Below are 17096 nucleotides of genomic sequence, written 5' to 3'. Positions count from 1 at the left end.
GTGACCAAAAGAAGAGATGTGGTTTTAGAAATTTCAGTTATCTACATAGTGAAGTGTTAGACATGGCAGGCATATAATCTGCCATTCATGGTGCTTTTTTGTATATTTTAAAAAGACAAGCTAAACATTTTATTGTCTGCTCCTGTAGACTGAAAAAATGTACTTTACAGCCTAATTATATTAATCTAAGTACAAGTTATTGCACTTATAAAGATGAAAATAATATAAAGCATCAGTCATATCTAATGATATGTCATATGTCAGTAGTGTGCATGCGTGCATGTGCAGGTGTTTGAAGACAAAGGGAGATGTATTTTGAGTGATCTGTCCAGAATTTTCCCCATTTTAAAAATTGTTACTTGATATCTGTACAGCTTAATGTATGCTTTGTTTGTAATTTTTGATTTCAGAGGACCATCGCAGATTACAGTCAAATGATGGTAAGATTGATTTTTTTAACTGCACACTTTCACATTTTCCAAAAAGCAAAGAGGAGATGTATGCATGAATAATGTTCATAACTTTGATGTCAATGAAATAGCGACTTAACAATTTGAGATATAATTTTGGTTGATCTGTTTATATGTGCAGTGGTTTCAGTTAGGGGAAGGAGCTTGAAATAGGTTTTGGGGGAAGGTGATGTGTATATGTACAGTAGGACAGAAGAGATAGCTTGAAATAGGTTTTCAAGTGATATGTTTATGTACAGTAGAAGGACGGTAGAAATAGCTAAGGAAAGTATGGGCTAATACTGCTTATTTGCAGATGTCTGATCAGTGTTTTATAATAGAAATTACTCCATTCGGATTCAGAATTTAAATATAGTCTTGGATCAAATGTAGTGAGACACAAGCTGTTACTTTTCATAACATTGTTAGGTTTTTCATGCAAGTACCTAATGCCTCTAATTTGTATTAGGGTATTGATTTTAAAGTGCATGTTGAAATAATGATAAAATTCTGATGATTTGAAACTGCTGCAAATTCTTTTTAAGAAGGTAATGTGAGCGTTTCCATAAGTGTTCGGCTTAAAAGAAAAATATATTTTTTCACAGTTTAGTGACCATTTTTTTTTACAGTTCTGCTGATTTTTAGTTATTTATTGCTAATCCTAATAAAAAAGATGGATAGTCATACGGTTTGGCACACAGTTTCATTCTGAGGTCTTGGTCGTCCTAAAGCAAAATGGTGTCCTCTTGGACAGTCAATATGGCCACTATGGGAGCCATCTTGAAAATCTTATCACTGCTTCTCCAGAATGAATGGAAATATTGATAAGCAGTTTTCACTTAAAGAACTTTCATGATAGGTAGATGATCTGGAATGAAAACGATGCCACTCATGTTGGCAGTATTGAGAATTTTCTTGTGGCTACTGCTCCTGAACAAACGATTCTATTGACATTGGTCTTCACAATAAGACTTCCTGTAATATCTGGTTAGTTTGCTTTAAAATTGTACCAGTCTGATCTCCAACCGCAGCCATTTTGAAAATCTTGTTTTGGCTCAGCTGCTGAATGGATGGTGACATCAACTTGGAGTTTCTACTAAAACTCATTTTGCAGCATGTAGTTGGGCCTGTTTTAAAATGATGTCAATTTAAATTCCAAATTGGTTTTATAACTGTCTTGAAACGCTTTCTATAGCTACTACTCCTGAGCAGTTGGTTATGCTAGACATAGGGTTTTTACTAAAATATGAATACAGAGCTATGTCCATATTATGGGAACTGGTTGGATCATGCATTTCTGTAATTTGCTTCTAAAAAATAAATACGAATGGCACAAAAAACATCATACAAAAAGTGCAATAGTCCTGCTCATTTCACATATGTATGCTTAAAATATCTGTTAAAAATTAACATTGACTAATTGGTGAATTCACTGATGATAATCTCATTCCATGATAAGGAAAAGCAATGCTATAGCAACTCTGCACATATATTCTTTAACATTTGCCTAGAGGGAATCCACAGTTGCAATCTCAGATTAGCCAGTTTGAGAAGCTGTCATCTATATTTTGACTAGGGGCCCAGAGTGGTCTAAAGCGCTGTCCGTTATGGATCACTGCCATCTCACCTCTGTCTGTGGAGGTTCAAGTCTCGGATTCAGCCAATGTGGGTATGTGAGAAAGTTTGCCAGTAGCTTCTCATGGGTCGGTGGTTCTTTCTGGGGTTTATCCGGGTTCTTATTCCACCATTAATACTGGCCGCCATGTATAGCCTATCGTGTGCTGAAAAATGGCGTTAAACCCCACAACAGCAACAAAAACAATATTTTGTCTAGGTTTAGTTCATAAATGGGCACTGAAGCATATTGCTTGCTAGGGTACAGAAAATGATTTTGAGAAGAGGAACATAATTATATCAATGTTTGTATTTAGATGATATTATTACCTGTAAATATTTACAGTTCACTTGGAAGATGGATGGGGCGCTTGCTGTCTTTTGCAAAGCCCAGGATGTAGTAATGTAGATTTCATAACATATGGCTGGCTGGTCCTAAATGAAAATGGTGCTGATGTGAACTCCAACATAAAAAGAAAGTCACCATCCAAAAAATCTCATTATTTCTGCTTTGTCTTCAATGAATGGTGGCATCCACATGGCAGTTTCCAATAAAATATTTATTATTCAGATACTTCACCCAATCAAAATGCATTAGGAATAAATCTACTAACTTGCAGATCCAGCCTTTCCAAGCTAACACTTCATCTGGTAGCTTATTTTAGTAACAAAAGTGCAGAAATGTCATGTGCTTGCCAAGATAGAAGACAATCGAGAGTGGTCTTCCCATTGATAGAGGGATTTGAATCAGATCCTATCCAGTCAGTTACTTAGTCTGATTGTTCTTTAAAGCATTCTCATTCTTGTAAATACCTAATATCAGCAGCAGAGTAGTCTTAGTGTAATCTGGTGAGACCTGTATCAGTGGCATAACAGACTCAGTTTGACCAGATGACACCTATATAAGTGGCACAATAGTCCCTGTGTAATCTGTTGAGACCTGTATTAATGGCATTACACTCAGTTTGACCAGATGAGACCTATAGAAGTGGCACAATAGTCCTAGTGTAATCTGGTGAGACCTGTATTAATGGCATTACAGACTCAGTTTGACCAGATGAGACCTATAGAAGTGGCACAATAGTCCCTGTGTAATCTGGTGAGACCTGTATCAGTGGCATAACATAATCAGTTTGACCAGATGAGACCTATAGAAGTGGCACAATAGTTCTAGTGTAATCTGGTGAGACCTGTATTAATCACATTGCAGACTCAGTTTGACCAGATGAGACCTATAGAAGTGGTACAATAGTTCTAGTGTAATCTGGTGAGACCTGTATTAATGGCATTACAGACTCAGTTTGACCAGATGAGACCTATAGAAGTGGCACAATAGTTCTAGTGTAATCTGGTGAGACCTGTATTAATGGCATTACAGACTCAGTTTGACCAGATGAGACCTATAGAAGTGGCACAATAGTCTTAGTGTAGTCTGGTGAGGCCTTTATCAGTGGCATAACAGTCAGTTTGACTAGATGAGACCGATAGAAGTGGCACAATAGTCTTAGTGTAATCTGGTGAGACCTGTATTAATGGCATTACAGACTCAGTTTGACCAGATGAGACCTATAGAAGTGGCACAATAGTCCCTGTGTAATCTGGTGAGACCTGTATCAGTGGCATAACATAATCAGTTTGACCAGATGAGACCTATAGAAGTGGCACAATAGTTCTAGTGTAATCTGGTGAGACCTGTATTAATGGCATTACAGACTCAGTTTGACCAGATGAGACCTATAGAAATGGTACAATAGTCCCTGTGTAATCTGGTGAGACCTGTATTAATGGCATTACAGACTCAGTTTGACCAGATGAGACCTATAGAAGTGGCACAATAGTTCTAGTGTAATCTGGTGAGACCTGTATTAATGGCATTACAGACTCAGTTTGACCAGATGAGACCTATAGAAGTGGCACAATAGTCTTAGTGTAATCTGGTGAGACCTGTATCAGTAGCATTACATACTCAGTTTGACCAGATGAGACCTATAGAAGCAGCACAATAGGTTATTTTTGTCTTGGTGAGACCTGTATCAGTGGTATAACAGGCTAACTTTCCAGGTCATTCACCAGCTTTGTAATGATACAGGTTACTCTGACTTTGTTGGATTTTCAAGAGTGAAAATTTCTTCTCTACACCACTTATATGCCTTTATCATTGGCTTACCCTGGCCTGTATATCGCACAAAACATGAGACTGTTTCACATTACATTAGGAGATAACATGGTTGTCTCTGGAGTACGGAGATGTAAAGCCCTTCAATTACATATTCACCTGTTGTATTATTATGGGTAGTGTATAAGAGTGAAATATGCATCTTCCATAATGTCTAACCACTCATAATATGCACATCCCCCCAATAGTTGTGTCACTGGAGGAGCATGCATGTTCACTCTAGTTAGTAACTGATAATTTATGGGATTTGGTACCAGTCCCTTTATTGAAGGGAGACCACACTTACCAACTGCCATCTCAGCAAGTAAATGACTTTAAAATTTTGCTGCTAAAATAAACTAAAAGTGGTGTGAACATGTTTCTTAGCTTAGGCCCCCCTCCCCAGTTGTTTCTTATTGCACTAGTTTTACAATTAGGGTAGGTAGATATGTCTTGCCCTGTTAAAAAATATATATATTATTAAATGCATACAAATCAATTTTGGTTTTAAAAAAATTAACAATGGGGTAAAAAGTTCTGGGGTTGGCAGTGAAAAACAGGAATGTTCAGCCACCCAGAGACACACATATCTTTTTGGGGAGGTGGCCAGGGGTCTTAGGAAAGCTAGATTGTCAAGGTAGTGGATTTGAGAATGTACTTTTGATGAATTATGCTCAGAGAGGGACAATCAAAGAAATGTTTTACTAAGAAAAAAATGTTTTGCGTTATGTAATTGGTACTGACTGAAAATGGAGCAGATTTGACCATCAGCATGTCTGCATTATTGTCATAGAGTTTGAAAACCAGACATATTTGACCATGACAATGAATTTTGGACAGAATTTGTATTTAGTTGATTTTCAATAAACAAATTGATAGCACTTTGACAAAATCAAGGTCAAGGTTTATCATGATACTTCAGCCTGTAATGGCATGTAAGTATGATACCACAAGGAAGTATGTATTTGTGTATTTTTATTTATTTGTGGAAAACCTTGAATGATGCCATTTCATTGTTTAGTTGTTTTTTTTAAGTAGCCTATAAATACAGCAATTGAAGAAAGTATTATTAATATATTTTGCCAGACATAGTATATAGGTTATCTATAAAGTATCTGAGGAAATTTAACCAGTTTTATCTATGATTTCAAGTTCAAGATCAGAGACCACAAAAAGGTCTTTTACTGCAAATACAAGCATGTTAGCTAGCAACATGTAAGAAAATATTTTTATTACCAAATTTGGTTTGTTTTGGTTTCTGAAGAATATCTCAGATGGTTTCAATACTAAGCAGTTAAAAGAATACAAGAAAGGAAGGAATTCATTTCTCATGAATTCCTACAAATCCTTCATTGATGGTAGTGTCTATCCTGTTATTTTTGTTTTACCCTGTTGACAATACCAGTTATAAGTTTTAATTTCAGCCCTCATTTTCCATTCAGGAATGTGGAAAGAATAATACCATTGTATCATACACTAGTGTTGAATAATAAAATACCCATCCAGTTTATGTCTCTAATCCTCATGTGGAATTTTCCTATACTGCACTGATGCATGTGAGGGATTCTGTTTGTCCTCTGTTAATGGGTGTCCTTCATTTATAGCTTAAAAATTATGATGAACACTATGAAATCTTGCATTTGTAAATAGATTTGGCTTTTATTGAGGTGTCAATTGAGACTGGTTTTACTATAATTATTATTGTATGTAAATATCGTGTAACCATTTTGAATTAGTCTAAAAATTCACAGGAGAAGAAACGGATTGAGAGGCTTGAACTGGAGAGACTTTGGGCCGAAGATCAGCAAGATCAGGCACTTCTGGCAATGATTGCATCCAACAATAGGCAGAAACTGATTGATGCCATAGCTCAGGTAATTCCTTACAATGCAATGATTGCATCCAACAATAGGCAGAAACTGATTGACGCCATAGCTCAGGTAATTCCTTACAATGCAATGATTGCCTCCAACAATAGGCAGAAACTGATTGACGCCATACCTCAGGTAATTCCTTACAATGCAATGATTGCATCCAACAATAGGCAGAAACAGATTGATGCCATAGCTCAGGCAATTCCTTAAAATGCAATTATTGCATCCAACAATAGGCAGAAACTGATTGACGCCATAGCTCAGGTAATTCCTTACAATGCAGTGATATCATCCAACAATAGGTAGAAACTGATTGACACCATAGCTCAGGTAATTCCTTACAATGCAATGATTGCATCCAACAATAGGCAGAAACTGATTGACGCCATAGCTCAGGTAATTCCTTGCAATGCAATGATAACATCCAACAATAGGCAGAAACTGATTGACGCCATAGCTCAGGTAATTCCTTACAATGCAGTTATTGCATCCATCACTAGGTAGAAACTGATTGACGCCATAGCTCAGGTAATTCCTTACAATGCAATTATTGCATCCAACAATAGGTAGAAACTGATTGACGCCATAGCTCATGTAATTCCTTAAAATGCAATGATTGCATTCAACAATAGGCAGAAACTGATTAATGCCGTAGCTCAGGTAATTCCTTTTAATGCAGTTATTACATCCAATAATAGGCAGAAACTGATCGATGCCATAGCCCAGGTAATTCCTTACAATTCAATGATTGCATCCAACAATCAATGTACAGTCATACTTTAGGCAAAATTTCATGTTTTGCTCTGAGTTCTTTCCTCCCTGACTTGGAATAAAACATAAAGGCAGTTGTGTATTGGTTACCCCCTTCTTTTGTACTTTCCCAATAATTTTATATGTACATTGTGGATGCAATTCAAAGCAAATTGGGATTTAGAAAGTTAGATTTGATAGATCCAAGAATATTGATGCATGAACATCAGTGAAAATTGCAAAATATTTCCAGTCAGTCAATGTTTGCAATACATAAGTATGGAAAGGTCAGCATGCAGACTGATGACATCATCATCTAAGTAAAAGATCAGCCCTGTGAGCTTAATTACAGGTATAATGACACTTTTAAAGTCTGACTTCAGTCATCTTAATACCATCAACCCATACTTTGCATCAGTCAGGTAACCTACACCATCTCTAAATAAAGCACACTATTATTTGTGATCCTCCAAACTTTAGCCATAGCCATTATAGATTTCTGGCTTTTTCCTTCATATGATCGATCTAAACCACCACCATTGCTTGTATGGTGTCTTATAATGAGTTGCAATTGAAATTTCAAAACAAATTTCACTTTACATTCTTTACTGTATTTGATTTTATAGGAAGAAGACCGCCTTGACAGAGAGCTAGTGGAGCTGACTCATAGGAAAGATGTAGAAAAAATTCATTTGTTACAGAGTCTGCAGGAAGGTATTATGAGCAGTGTTTATTTCAGTGTAAACTTAAATATTTACATAATGTAATGTTTATCCTATGAAAACTCTTTATGATGTGTCCATTGCTTGTTGTTGCAATATAAGACCAAGTGAATAACCTTGAAATATTTGTAGCTTATTTAGTCATTTTCTTTTGGCCTTAAACTCAGGATCTTCATAGACCTGGTATGAAGACTTCTGCCTTCTGTGACCTGGAATATTACAACAAAAACTTTCAACAAAATATATGCTTGCCACACATTAAGATTTTGTTCTTTTATTGCATGAAAATGTACACAGACTACCTCATCCTGGATTTAGTGGGTTATTTGTTCAGCATACAGGGAAAGAACCCCAGCTCAAATGAAATTGTTGCTCACAAGGTTGGAGCAGTTGCCACAAGCCTAGCATTTGTCTGTTCACTAACTGACATCATTCAGGCTGTGGGATGGAGATTGGAGTCACATTCTCTTGCTTTTATCTCCAAGATCTGTCATCCCAGAGGGTCATATTCGATCTGGTAGGACCTAGATCCGCAGCTCAACAGGTCACCCATCCAGGTCAATTGATAGCTTCTTAAGACGAGGCTTCATAACTTCTAGTGCATTTGAGGGGGAACTTTTTCTCCTGTTTGAAGCCACATCCTGACAGATGGAGTCCCCTCCAGTCAGATTAAGTCTTCCCTCTATCTGCACCAAACTGCCCCTGGTAGAAATTCACAAGACTTTAAATTTATTCTACTTCTGTGCTAATGATCTGATAGAGGTAGAATTCTTGGCTCTTTCCCTTGGGGTCCATTGTTATAGTTGGTCCAATGTCTATTGTGAATTAATTTTAAAGTATATAAAGGGGCCCCGAATGGCCGAGTGGTCTAAAGTGCTCTCCGTTATGGATCACTGCCATCTCACCTCTGTCTGCATGGGTTTGAATCTAGGATTCGGCCAATGTGGGTATGTGAGAAAGCTTGCCAGAAGCTTCTCGTGGGTCGGTGGTTCTTCCCGGGGTTTTCCCGGGTTCTTCCTCCACCATTTATACTGGCCGCCATGCATAGCCTATTGTGTGCTGAAAAATGGTGTTAAACCCCACAACAACAACAACAAAGTATATAAAAAAACCAGCTGCCTTGGGAATGTAGGATAGGCCCATAGTGACTGCTTGCATGTTGTTACAGGTGACTGGTAGAGGCAGTCTATTTCCCCTTGAATTACTCCGTTATTATGTTTACACTGGAGAGGTGTTTGCCTTTTTAAAAGAGTTAGGTTAATACAAAAAAATAAAAATTTGACTTTTGTATTTGAAGGATTTAACCTTTTTTACATGTATCTTTGTATTTTTAACTTTTGTGGAGGCATGTCAAAACCTTACTTTGAAATATACATCCAGGGTTATACCAATGTGCTGTTAAACCCCAACAATCGATTTGTACAGTCCAGTACATGTATACAAATATAGTTACGATAATATTTTCAAATGATTACAGCTATATTTCATACATGCAGTCATAACAAGAAGATGCATCCTTTTTTATTTTGCACATTGAATCCTGGATCACTGTTTTGGGGATGGTGGTCGGGATGGGTGGACTTGAATGCTGGGGAATAAAGAATGGTTGGAATATGCAGGAAAATATGGAATGGGTTGGCATATGCAGTGGAATAAGGACAGGGTTGGAATATGTGGGGGAATAAGGAATGGTTGGAATATGCAGGACAATAAGGAATGGTTGGAATATGCAGTGGAATAAGGACAGGGTTGGAATATGCAGTGGAATAAGGAATGGGTTGGAATATGTGGGGGAATAAGGAATGGGTTGAAGTATGGAGGTGAATTGGGATTTGATTGGAATATGCAGTAAAAAATGTTGAAGCTTATGATGAAAAACCATCAGTTTGCTTTTACTTTTGTAAAGAATTTATATTTAATTTATACCTTTTCATTTCTTAATAATTGACAAATAGTATTATCTCTTTAATTGAATGGATCATTAGAATATTTCCTTCCTATGAATATTTGCACCTATATTTTAAAACCTTACCAATATTATGATACAGTGAAATTGTATGCATCCAGGTATAACACACATCTGTGACTAATTAGATAAATAAATACATATTGTCAAAGCTATTGAAAATTAAAAGCCTGTAAAATTAAGGTTATTCCATTTCTATTGAATTGGGAGGGATTGGTCAAGAAGAATTGTTTCAGAACCCAAACTTTGGAGACAACAAAATAAAGTGTATCTCCACTCTCCTTGACAGATCCAAGTGAAACAGTGAGTATCTATTTTAGACCAGTCTTGTATTCATATATTATTCATGTTTCCAGTGGAGCAGAGTGCAGCAGACCTTATTCAGAGGATTCTAGTCATGAATGAGAAAGCCAGGAAAACTGATGACCTTCTAGATAATATAGAAAAGGAGAGGTACTGTACAAACATAACTGTATTTGGACATATTGCCTCATCTGCTTTAGTAGCTTTACATACTATTCTTTTGTACTAACCTTTTGTGCTGAATATGATTTACCTACATCTAAACATGAGGCTCTTAGCATAATTGTAACTGTGAGTCACAGTAGCACTGTTGACCTACACCTAATCATTTGACTATTCATATAATTGTAACTGGGAGTCACATTAGCACTGTTGACCTATACCTAATCATTTGACCATTGGGATAATTTTAACTGTGAGCCACAGTAACACTGTTTACCTATACCTAACCATTTGACAGTTGGTATAATTGTAACTGTGAGTCACAATAGCACTGTTGACCTATACCTAATCATTTAACCATTTGTATAATTGTAACTTTGAGTCACAGTAACACTGTTGACCTGTATCTAATCATTTGACTATTGGTATAATTGTAACTTTGAGTCACATAATCAATTGACTATTGGTATAATTGTAAGTGTGAGTCACAGTAGCACTGTTGACCTATACCTAATCATTTGACCATTGGTATAATTGTAACTTTGAGTCACAGTAGCTCTGTTGACCTTTACCTAATCACTGGACTTTTGGATTAATTGTAGCTGTTAACAGATTAATGCAGTTTGTAAACAAGACAATAGTAATGCTTGTTACAGAAAGAATGTATGATACAGTTGGAAGGTAGTTTTTCAAGGAGCTTACCATTCATCTGATTTTAATTATACTGCTCAATACAGAACAATTAAAAAATTATTATCACCACCATCCATTCATATACATATATACTCAAAAATAAGTGTCTTCTGGCCATGTCTTTCCTTCTTGAAAATAGATACTTTTACAAACTGAGGTTTGAAGTCAGATATATACTAGAATCATGGTTACACCATTAAATCAGTGAGACATGGGTATCACTTTTCTGGTGGCAACAATGTTGTTGTCATAGTTAGGATTTTGTGGTAAAGTTTCTTAAAACTCATGCATCTTCCACATCAGATTCAGTGCCTATATTCTTCTGAAACTTTGGAATACTATTCCAATATGTCTGAAATTTGTTTTGTCCTGTTGAGCAAGTAGTCCAGTCTCACCTGTGGCAGTGGCATTGGTGTCATCAACATTTAGATGTATGAATGTTTTGATCATGCCCATGATTTGATCATTCCTGCATCAGTGGCACATCCCAGGTTGGCTGACCATGGAAATTCTACTGGAGAAGCCCCAAGCAGAAATAAAGGTATGTACCAATGCTAGTGTGTAAAGTTGGGGTGCCCACCTGTTGCCTGACTTCACTACCATCAGCAGCATGTGGCAGCCAGGGGAACAGCCTCTACACATAAACATGCTATAAATGAAGGCCATTATCAACACTTTTCACTTCTGAAATACTGCTTGAAATGTTCAGAGACAAGTTGTGGCACATCCAAACAACTATTCCTTCCTGTGAGAGCTTGGACACAGAATATCACCCCTCATGGCCTTGACACTCAGCTTTCTCAGATGTCTCACCAGATCAGAGTTGCTTCATGAAGGTTACAGCTCAGAAGCTTCAAGGCATCTCAGCGAGCCTTGCATTTGAATGTAACAGCTGGATCTTAGGTATAATAGGTGCTGGCTAGCATGCAGAGTCAGCCTTCTCACCAGATCCAACTAGATGAATCAACACAGCCTATTGGCTTCAGTGTATTTACTGGTAAAATTTTGTTGGTAAGAAAATCTCAGTAGTTGTCTCTTTCATTCTATATAAGGGTCACAGGTCATGTGACCACAGGCAGTGTTGCTTGTGTAATTAGGAGAACGGATTATCGTTCAAATGGGAAGCCAACCATCATTCCATAGAAAGATACCTGAGGTAGATATCAGATGTTCAGAATCCCCTCTCCTTTTACTTGTTCTCCTAACGTAATGTCATTGAGGAAATTGTATTCAAAGGAGAAAGCAAATTTTAAAGTAAATTATGTTTGTCTAAGAATACTTATCTGGCAACATTACTTAAAAACCCTCCCAACCACCCAGCCATGCAACTATTCTCTTTAGTATATTGCTCAGGGGGCGCTCACCAGTTATTATGTACCTTTTAAAGAGTGACGTATGTAAGGTAAAGTTGTTTGCATTTAAAACGTGCACAATGGAGAGAATGTTGGCATACCTCTATGCTTCATTAATGTAATGTGGATGACATTTCTTTGGATATTGTACTTTTGGAAATTGTACATGATCTAAGCACACTGCTAACTAAAATGATTGCTCACTTGTGCTAAAAAAATCAGTCTGAATCAGTCTAAAGTACACTTTCCATAGCAGCTATTGAAATAGGGAAAGTGTATTTTGCCAGACTAGACAATACCACCTTCTGAAAGTGCAATGAATGAATTACCAAATACATAAAACATTTAAAAAAATATCGGCTCTTTTTTATACAATTTACCTCTGAAGTTCAGGAAGTGAAAATGACCAAGTGGAGCTAGCACTTTTTCTAAAGGTGCATATCTGGAGTAAGGCCAAGCTGTATACTCTAGAAACCATATTACACGCATCAATCATACACCAAAATAAAGGGAATTTAAGGTTCTTTGAATTATACCTAAAGATATACATTGTCTTTTTTAAATAGCCAGTATAACCATTGAGGAAAACTGGGGAAATTCTTTTTCTTTAAAATTCTAACCCTATGCAAAATGCAAAACTGTTGAGCGCCACCTCAGTTAAAAATTTACCCTGGCAATGGCAAGGGGAGGTAATGGGAAAGAGTTATTACCCTTTGTCTATCTGAGATAGACAAGAAAAGACAATTTTTGTCTTTTAGTAGGGTTGAATTTCCGAGGTAGCAGGCTAATATTCCTAACATAATGTGATTGGGCAAGTATTCTCTGAGAAACATAATTTACTTAAAATCTGCTTTCTTTTGGTTGCAATATCTTAAAAGTTTTTACTGAGTCATGTAAATTTATTTCGTGAATTTGAATTGCATTAATCAGTGCTAATAGTTTTTAACCTGTATGTTTATTAGTAATACTGATTAGCAGTGATCTTTTCACTTGGCAAAGAAATTAACAAGAGTAGAAGACTGCTGTACATGTTGTACATTTGGGACACTATTTCTTGGGACACCATAAATTAATTTTTTAGAGTAATTTTTTTGTGTACTGTATTATCTGGGAGATCTTTTTTTTGTCATAAGTTGTGGACAGCTTTTGAATCATTCAAAACTGAGATGCCACAGAATGCACTTAAACTTGAATTTCATTTAAAAAAATATTAAACTGTACTTGAGATAAAACTTTTAAAACCACAGCATCATTACCTCATCAACCCAACCCTTTTGCACACATATGATCTTTTCAGTGCATGTATATTTTTTCTATCTCTATCATGTCATGGAAAATTATCATTGGAAGCAATGCATCTCCTGCTGCAGAAACTGCAGCAACTAAATAGATTTTTTTAATTCTCACTTTCATATTCATATCAACAGTCTGTCCAGGAAATCAGGTCATAGTTTCATCCATGTTAATGATCATATTGTCGGCAAAATCGTCATCTCTTTTGGCCTTCACAAATTCATCAAATGATTTTACTCCATTAAAACTTGCTGTAATAATACTTTTTGTAACCTATGCTAGTGAATGTATTTTCAAGTGATGATTTTTATTTGCAAGATACTTTCATAAAGTTAGCCTGGAAATAATACAATCTTGGTATTAACTGCCACACTGCAGACATTGTAGCGATGTGACTGGAAAATTGTTAAAGCTATGTTAAAAGTCCAAATCGCACACACACACACACACACACACACACAAAATCTTGGTTATTGTGCACCTTACACCATGTCGTGCATGAATGGCAGGTGCCTTGAAGCAATCAGCTGATATTTCTGTCACCCCCTTTCACTCTTGTTAGCAATTTTGTTGGATCCAGTTTTCAGTCTGACAACATACTGAAACCTGTGAGTAGAACCAAACATGATTCATTTCTCTACTCATGTCAGTGAATAATGTGGCATGTGTCATCTGACATAGCTATACACACTATATACACTATAGTATGTATGCAAACAAAGAGTTTGTAGATGAATGTTTTTCTTTAATAAATTGCTTATTATGAAGACAAAGAGGGATAAATGACAACAATACAGGGTTATTTTTATTATTAAATAAGCAGTTTATTTATTTATTTTATTATAACATGCAATGTATGTATGAGGGTTCAACACAAATATATTTCATTTCTTGGGACATATGATTTAGGTGAAAAACATTTCACCATAAGTTTTGGGACAGGATTTTTTAAATACTTTATCATGTCTCAAAATGTATGGTCAGTATAGTTTAATGGTGTTCAGGTGTTTGATGACCTTGTTGTAACTTTGTTCACAATTGATTGATAATTACATGTTACTCAGGATGTTGATCATACATGAGAGTTAATACGAAAATATCTACTTAGCTTATTGCTTCTTTTAAGTAACATTGATCTTGAGTGCAGTTAGCTCATGAAGTAGTGAATTTATGTCTCTGAACATGTTTGGGACATTCAGAACAATTTGAAGCATTTCTTCTGTAGAAATGTTGAATCTGGATGACATTGACAATGCAGTAATGTCTTCTGCCCATGGATAGTCCATGCTCTGACAATTGACAGACCACGGACAGACTTAGGTCTGACCAGTGGTCACTTTTCTGATTGCAATTATTCTGAATCATGAGTAATTGATGGTTGACTTGACCTTGGACAAACTTGGTCTAACCATAGTCAGATAAACCAAAGAATGATGTCTTTAATCCATTGATGGTGTGGTTTAACCTCCATGGTCATAGTCTGTGTCCTGAGGGTTAGGTCAAACATGTTTGAAGAAACAGTTCAATGAGATTGATTTCTCGTAATACATATATTCCATACAATTAGTGGCACATGAAAAGAAAAGAAAAATATTAGAAAAATTATGTCTGAAAAACCCAATGATTTAATCAGTTGTGACCCCAATTTATTTTTTATTGTTATTTTCTTTAAAAAATTTCAGAATAGAAAAAGAAGATTTATTTGTGGTCAGATGGGAGGAAATTCAGAATTTGAGGAAAAAAGAAGTGCTAGGTAAGCTATCACACCACAAATGGAAACACCTTGATAATTGGTTTCTCCAAGGAATATGTCTGAGAAATTTTTAAGATGCGTCTAAAACTTTATCATTTCAGAAATGCAGCCCCTTCAAATTATCTCAGTCTAAAACCATAAGTATGCACTTTTGCTGATTACATTATATTTGTGATGACCCAGAGCTGTATCTTCATGGCTGTGCTAAAGTTTTAATGCTGTTTTTAGTGACCGAGAACTGTACCTTCATGGTGGTGCTAAAGTTTTAACGCTGTTTTTAATGACCCAGAACTGTATCTTCTTTATTGTACCAAATGTTTAGTGCTAATTTTTAAACATCAAGTAACTTTTTTTCCAAATATTTGATACAAGGACAAAAGTAAACAAGCCCTTAATCCATGGCAAACATTGATTCAGGAGTATATTGAAAGGTCTTGCTTTTGTTATACAAATCACTAGTCAGATGTAAAATTTACTATGAATTGATTGTTTATTGATTAGCTTGTAAATCTTACATGCTGAGGCTTGATTCAATACACAATCAGGGACTTGGACTCTGTCTGGTTGCATTCAGAACTTCGCTTTCAGAATGCCTCTATGTTGAGTCACATGAACCATCACTTTATCTCATACAAATGAAATTGCCTTTACATTATGCTACCAAACTAATCCATCTTACCCTTCATATGATGGAATCTTTAGGCCCAGATACCAAATGTGGTATGTACAGAAACCAAACTCCATTCCACCTTTTGAATGAATTCATTCTCACTTGGAGACAGCAAAAATCAATGTTAGAAGTACTGCATAAATCGGATGATTGGAAGTCAATGCCTTGGTTATCACCTCTATCCAAAGTTATATTTGATCTTTGCCCATTCAAGAAGTCCTCATCAGATACTCACAATTTTCAGACTGCTTCGGTGGCCTAGTAATTAGAACATCTGCCGTGGATGCAGGAGGTGGCAAGCTTGAACACCAGCTAAGTCATACCAAAGACTTACTATATGGTACTAACAGCTGCCTCACTAGGCACTCAGCATTAAGAGGTTAGTGTTAGGACTGGTTGGCCTGGTGACAGGATAATGTGACTGGGTGGGACATGATGCTACATGTTTGCAGCATGATGCCCTAGTGCTAGACATCATTATAAACTGTCACACTGCAGACATTATAGCAATATGACTGAAACATTATTAAAGCTATGATACCCCAGTGCTAGACATTACTATGTAACTTTAATGAACTAAAAGTTTTGTACTTGAGCCTCTTCAAACAGATCCTTCAAAAAATGTGATCAGAGTTGGAGCTGCCATTCCCACATCCATATCACCATCTTAAGGCTATTACCAGATAAAACCTCAATTTTTGCCACACAGATTACAGTGTTGTACTGAAAACTTTGAACTACATTAAAACCTCTCGAGAAAAAAAAAATGTCTTTTTGGATTCCTTTTCTACATTGAAAGCCATGCAGAAACTGCTTGATCCAAGTTGACAAAGCATCCAGACATTAAGGTCCTTCTAGTTTGTACAAATAATGCCAGTGTCAGTTGATGACAAAGCATCCAGACATTAAGGTCCTTCTAGTTTGTACAATTAATGCCAATGTCAGTTGATGACAAAGCATCCAGACATAAGGTCCTTCTAGTTTGTACAAATAATGCCAGTGTCAGTTGATGACAAAGCATCCAGACATTAAGGTCCTTCTAGTTTGTACAAATAATGCCAATGTCAGTTGATGACAAAGCATCCAGACATTAAGGTCCTTCTAGTTTGTACAAATAATGCCAGTGTCAGTTGATGACAAAGCATCCAGACAATAAGGTCTTTCTAGTTTGTACAAATAATGCCAATGTTAGTGTTCCTGCTACTTTCTTAGATTGAGGGGTTTTGTATCCCAGGTTCACTGGACTGGAATATAGGAAAATAAAGAATAAAATAAATCAGCAAATAAATAAAAACAACTTTTTGCAATTAATACTTAAGAAAACTAATGCTAACATAAAA

General features: G+C 36.2%; 1 protein-coding gene across 1 annotated transcript in view; it reads left to right on the top strand.

Annotated features, from left to right (window-relative positions):
* LOC149779218 (E3 ubiquitin-protein ligase LRSAM1-like) overlaps window positions 1-17096 on the top strand; it is an 86051-nt gene that overhangs the window by 41576 nt on the left and 27379 nt on the right. Inside the window, exons 10-14 of the mRNA XM_089939786.1 lie at window positions 411-440; window positions 5970-6092; window positions 7469-7556; window positions 9887-9983; window positions 15016-15086. Of these exons, the coding sequence (XP_089795912.1) occupies window positions 411-440; window positions 5970-6092; window positions 7469-7556; window positions 9887-9983; window positions 15016-15086 (409 nt within the window). The remainder of the gene's footprint in view (window positions 1-410; window positions 441-5969; window positions 6093-7468; window positions 7557-9886; window positions 9984-15015; window positions 15087-17096) is intronic.

This window comes from Sinohyriopsis cumingii, chromosome 17, assembly GCF_028554795.1.
Source record: "Sinohyriopsis cumingii isolate HCF-2022 chromosome 17, ASM2855479v2, whole genome shotgun sequence".
NCBI lineage: Eukaryota > Metazoa > Mollusca > Bivalvia > Unionida > Unionidae > Sinohyriopsis > Sinohyriopsis cumingii.
Note: the sequence above shows the minus strand (reverse complement) of the source record. Positions and strands in the feature narration are given on the sequence as shown.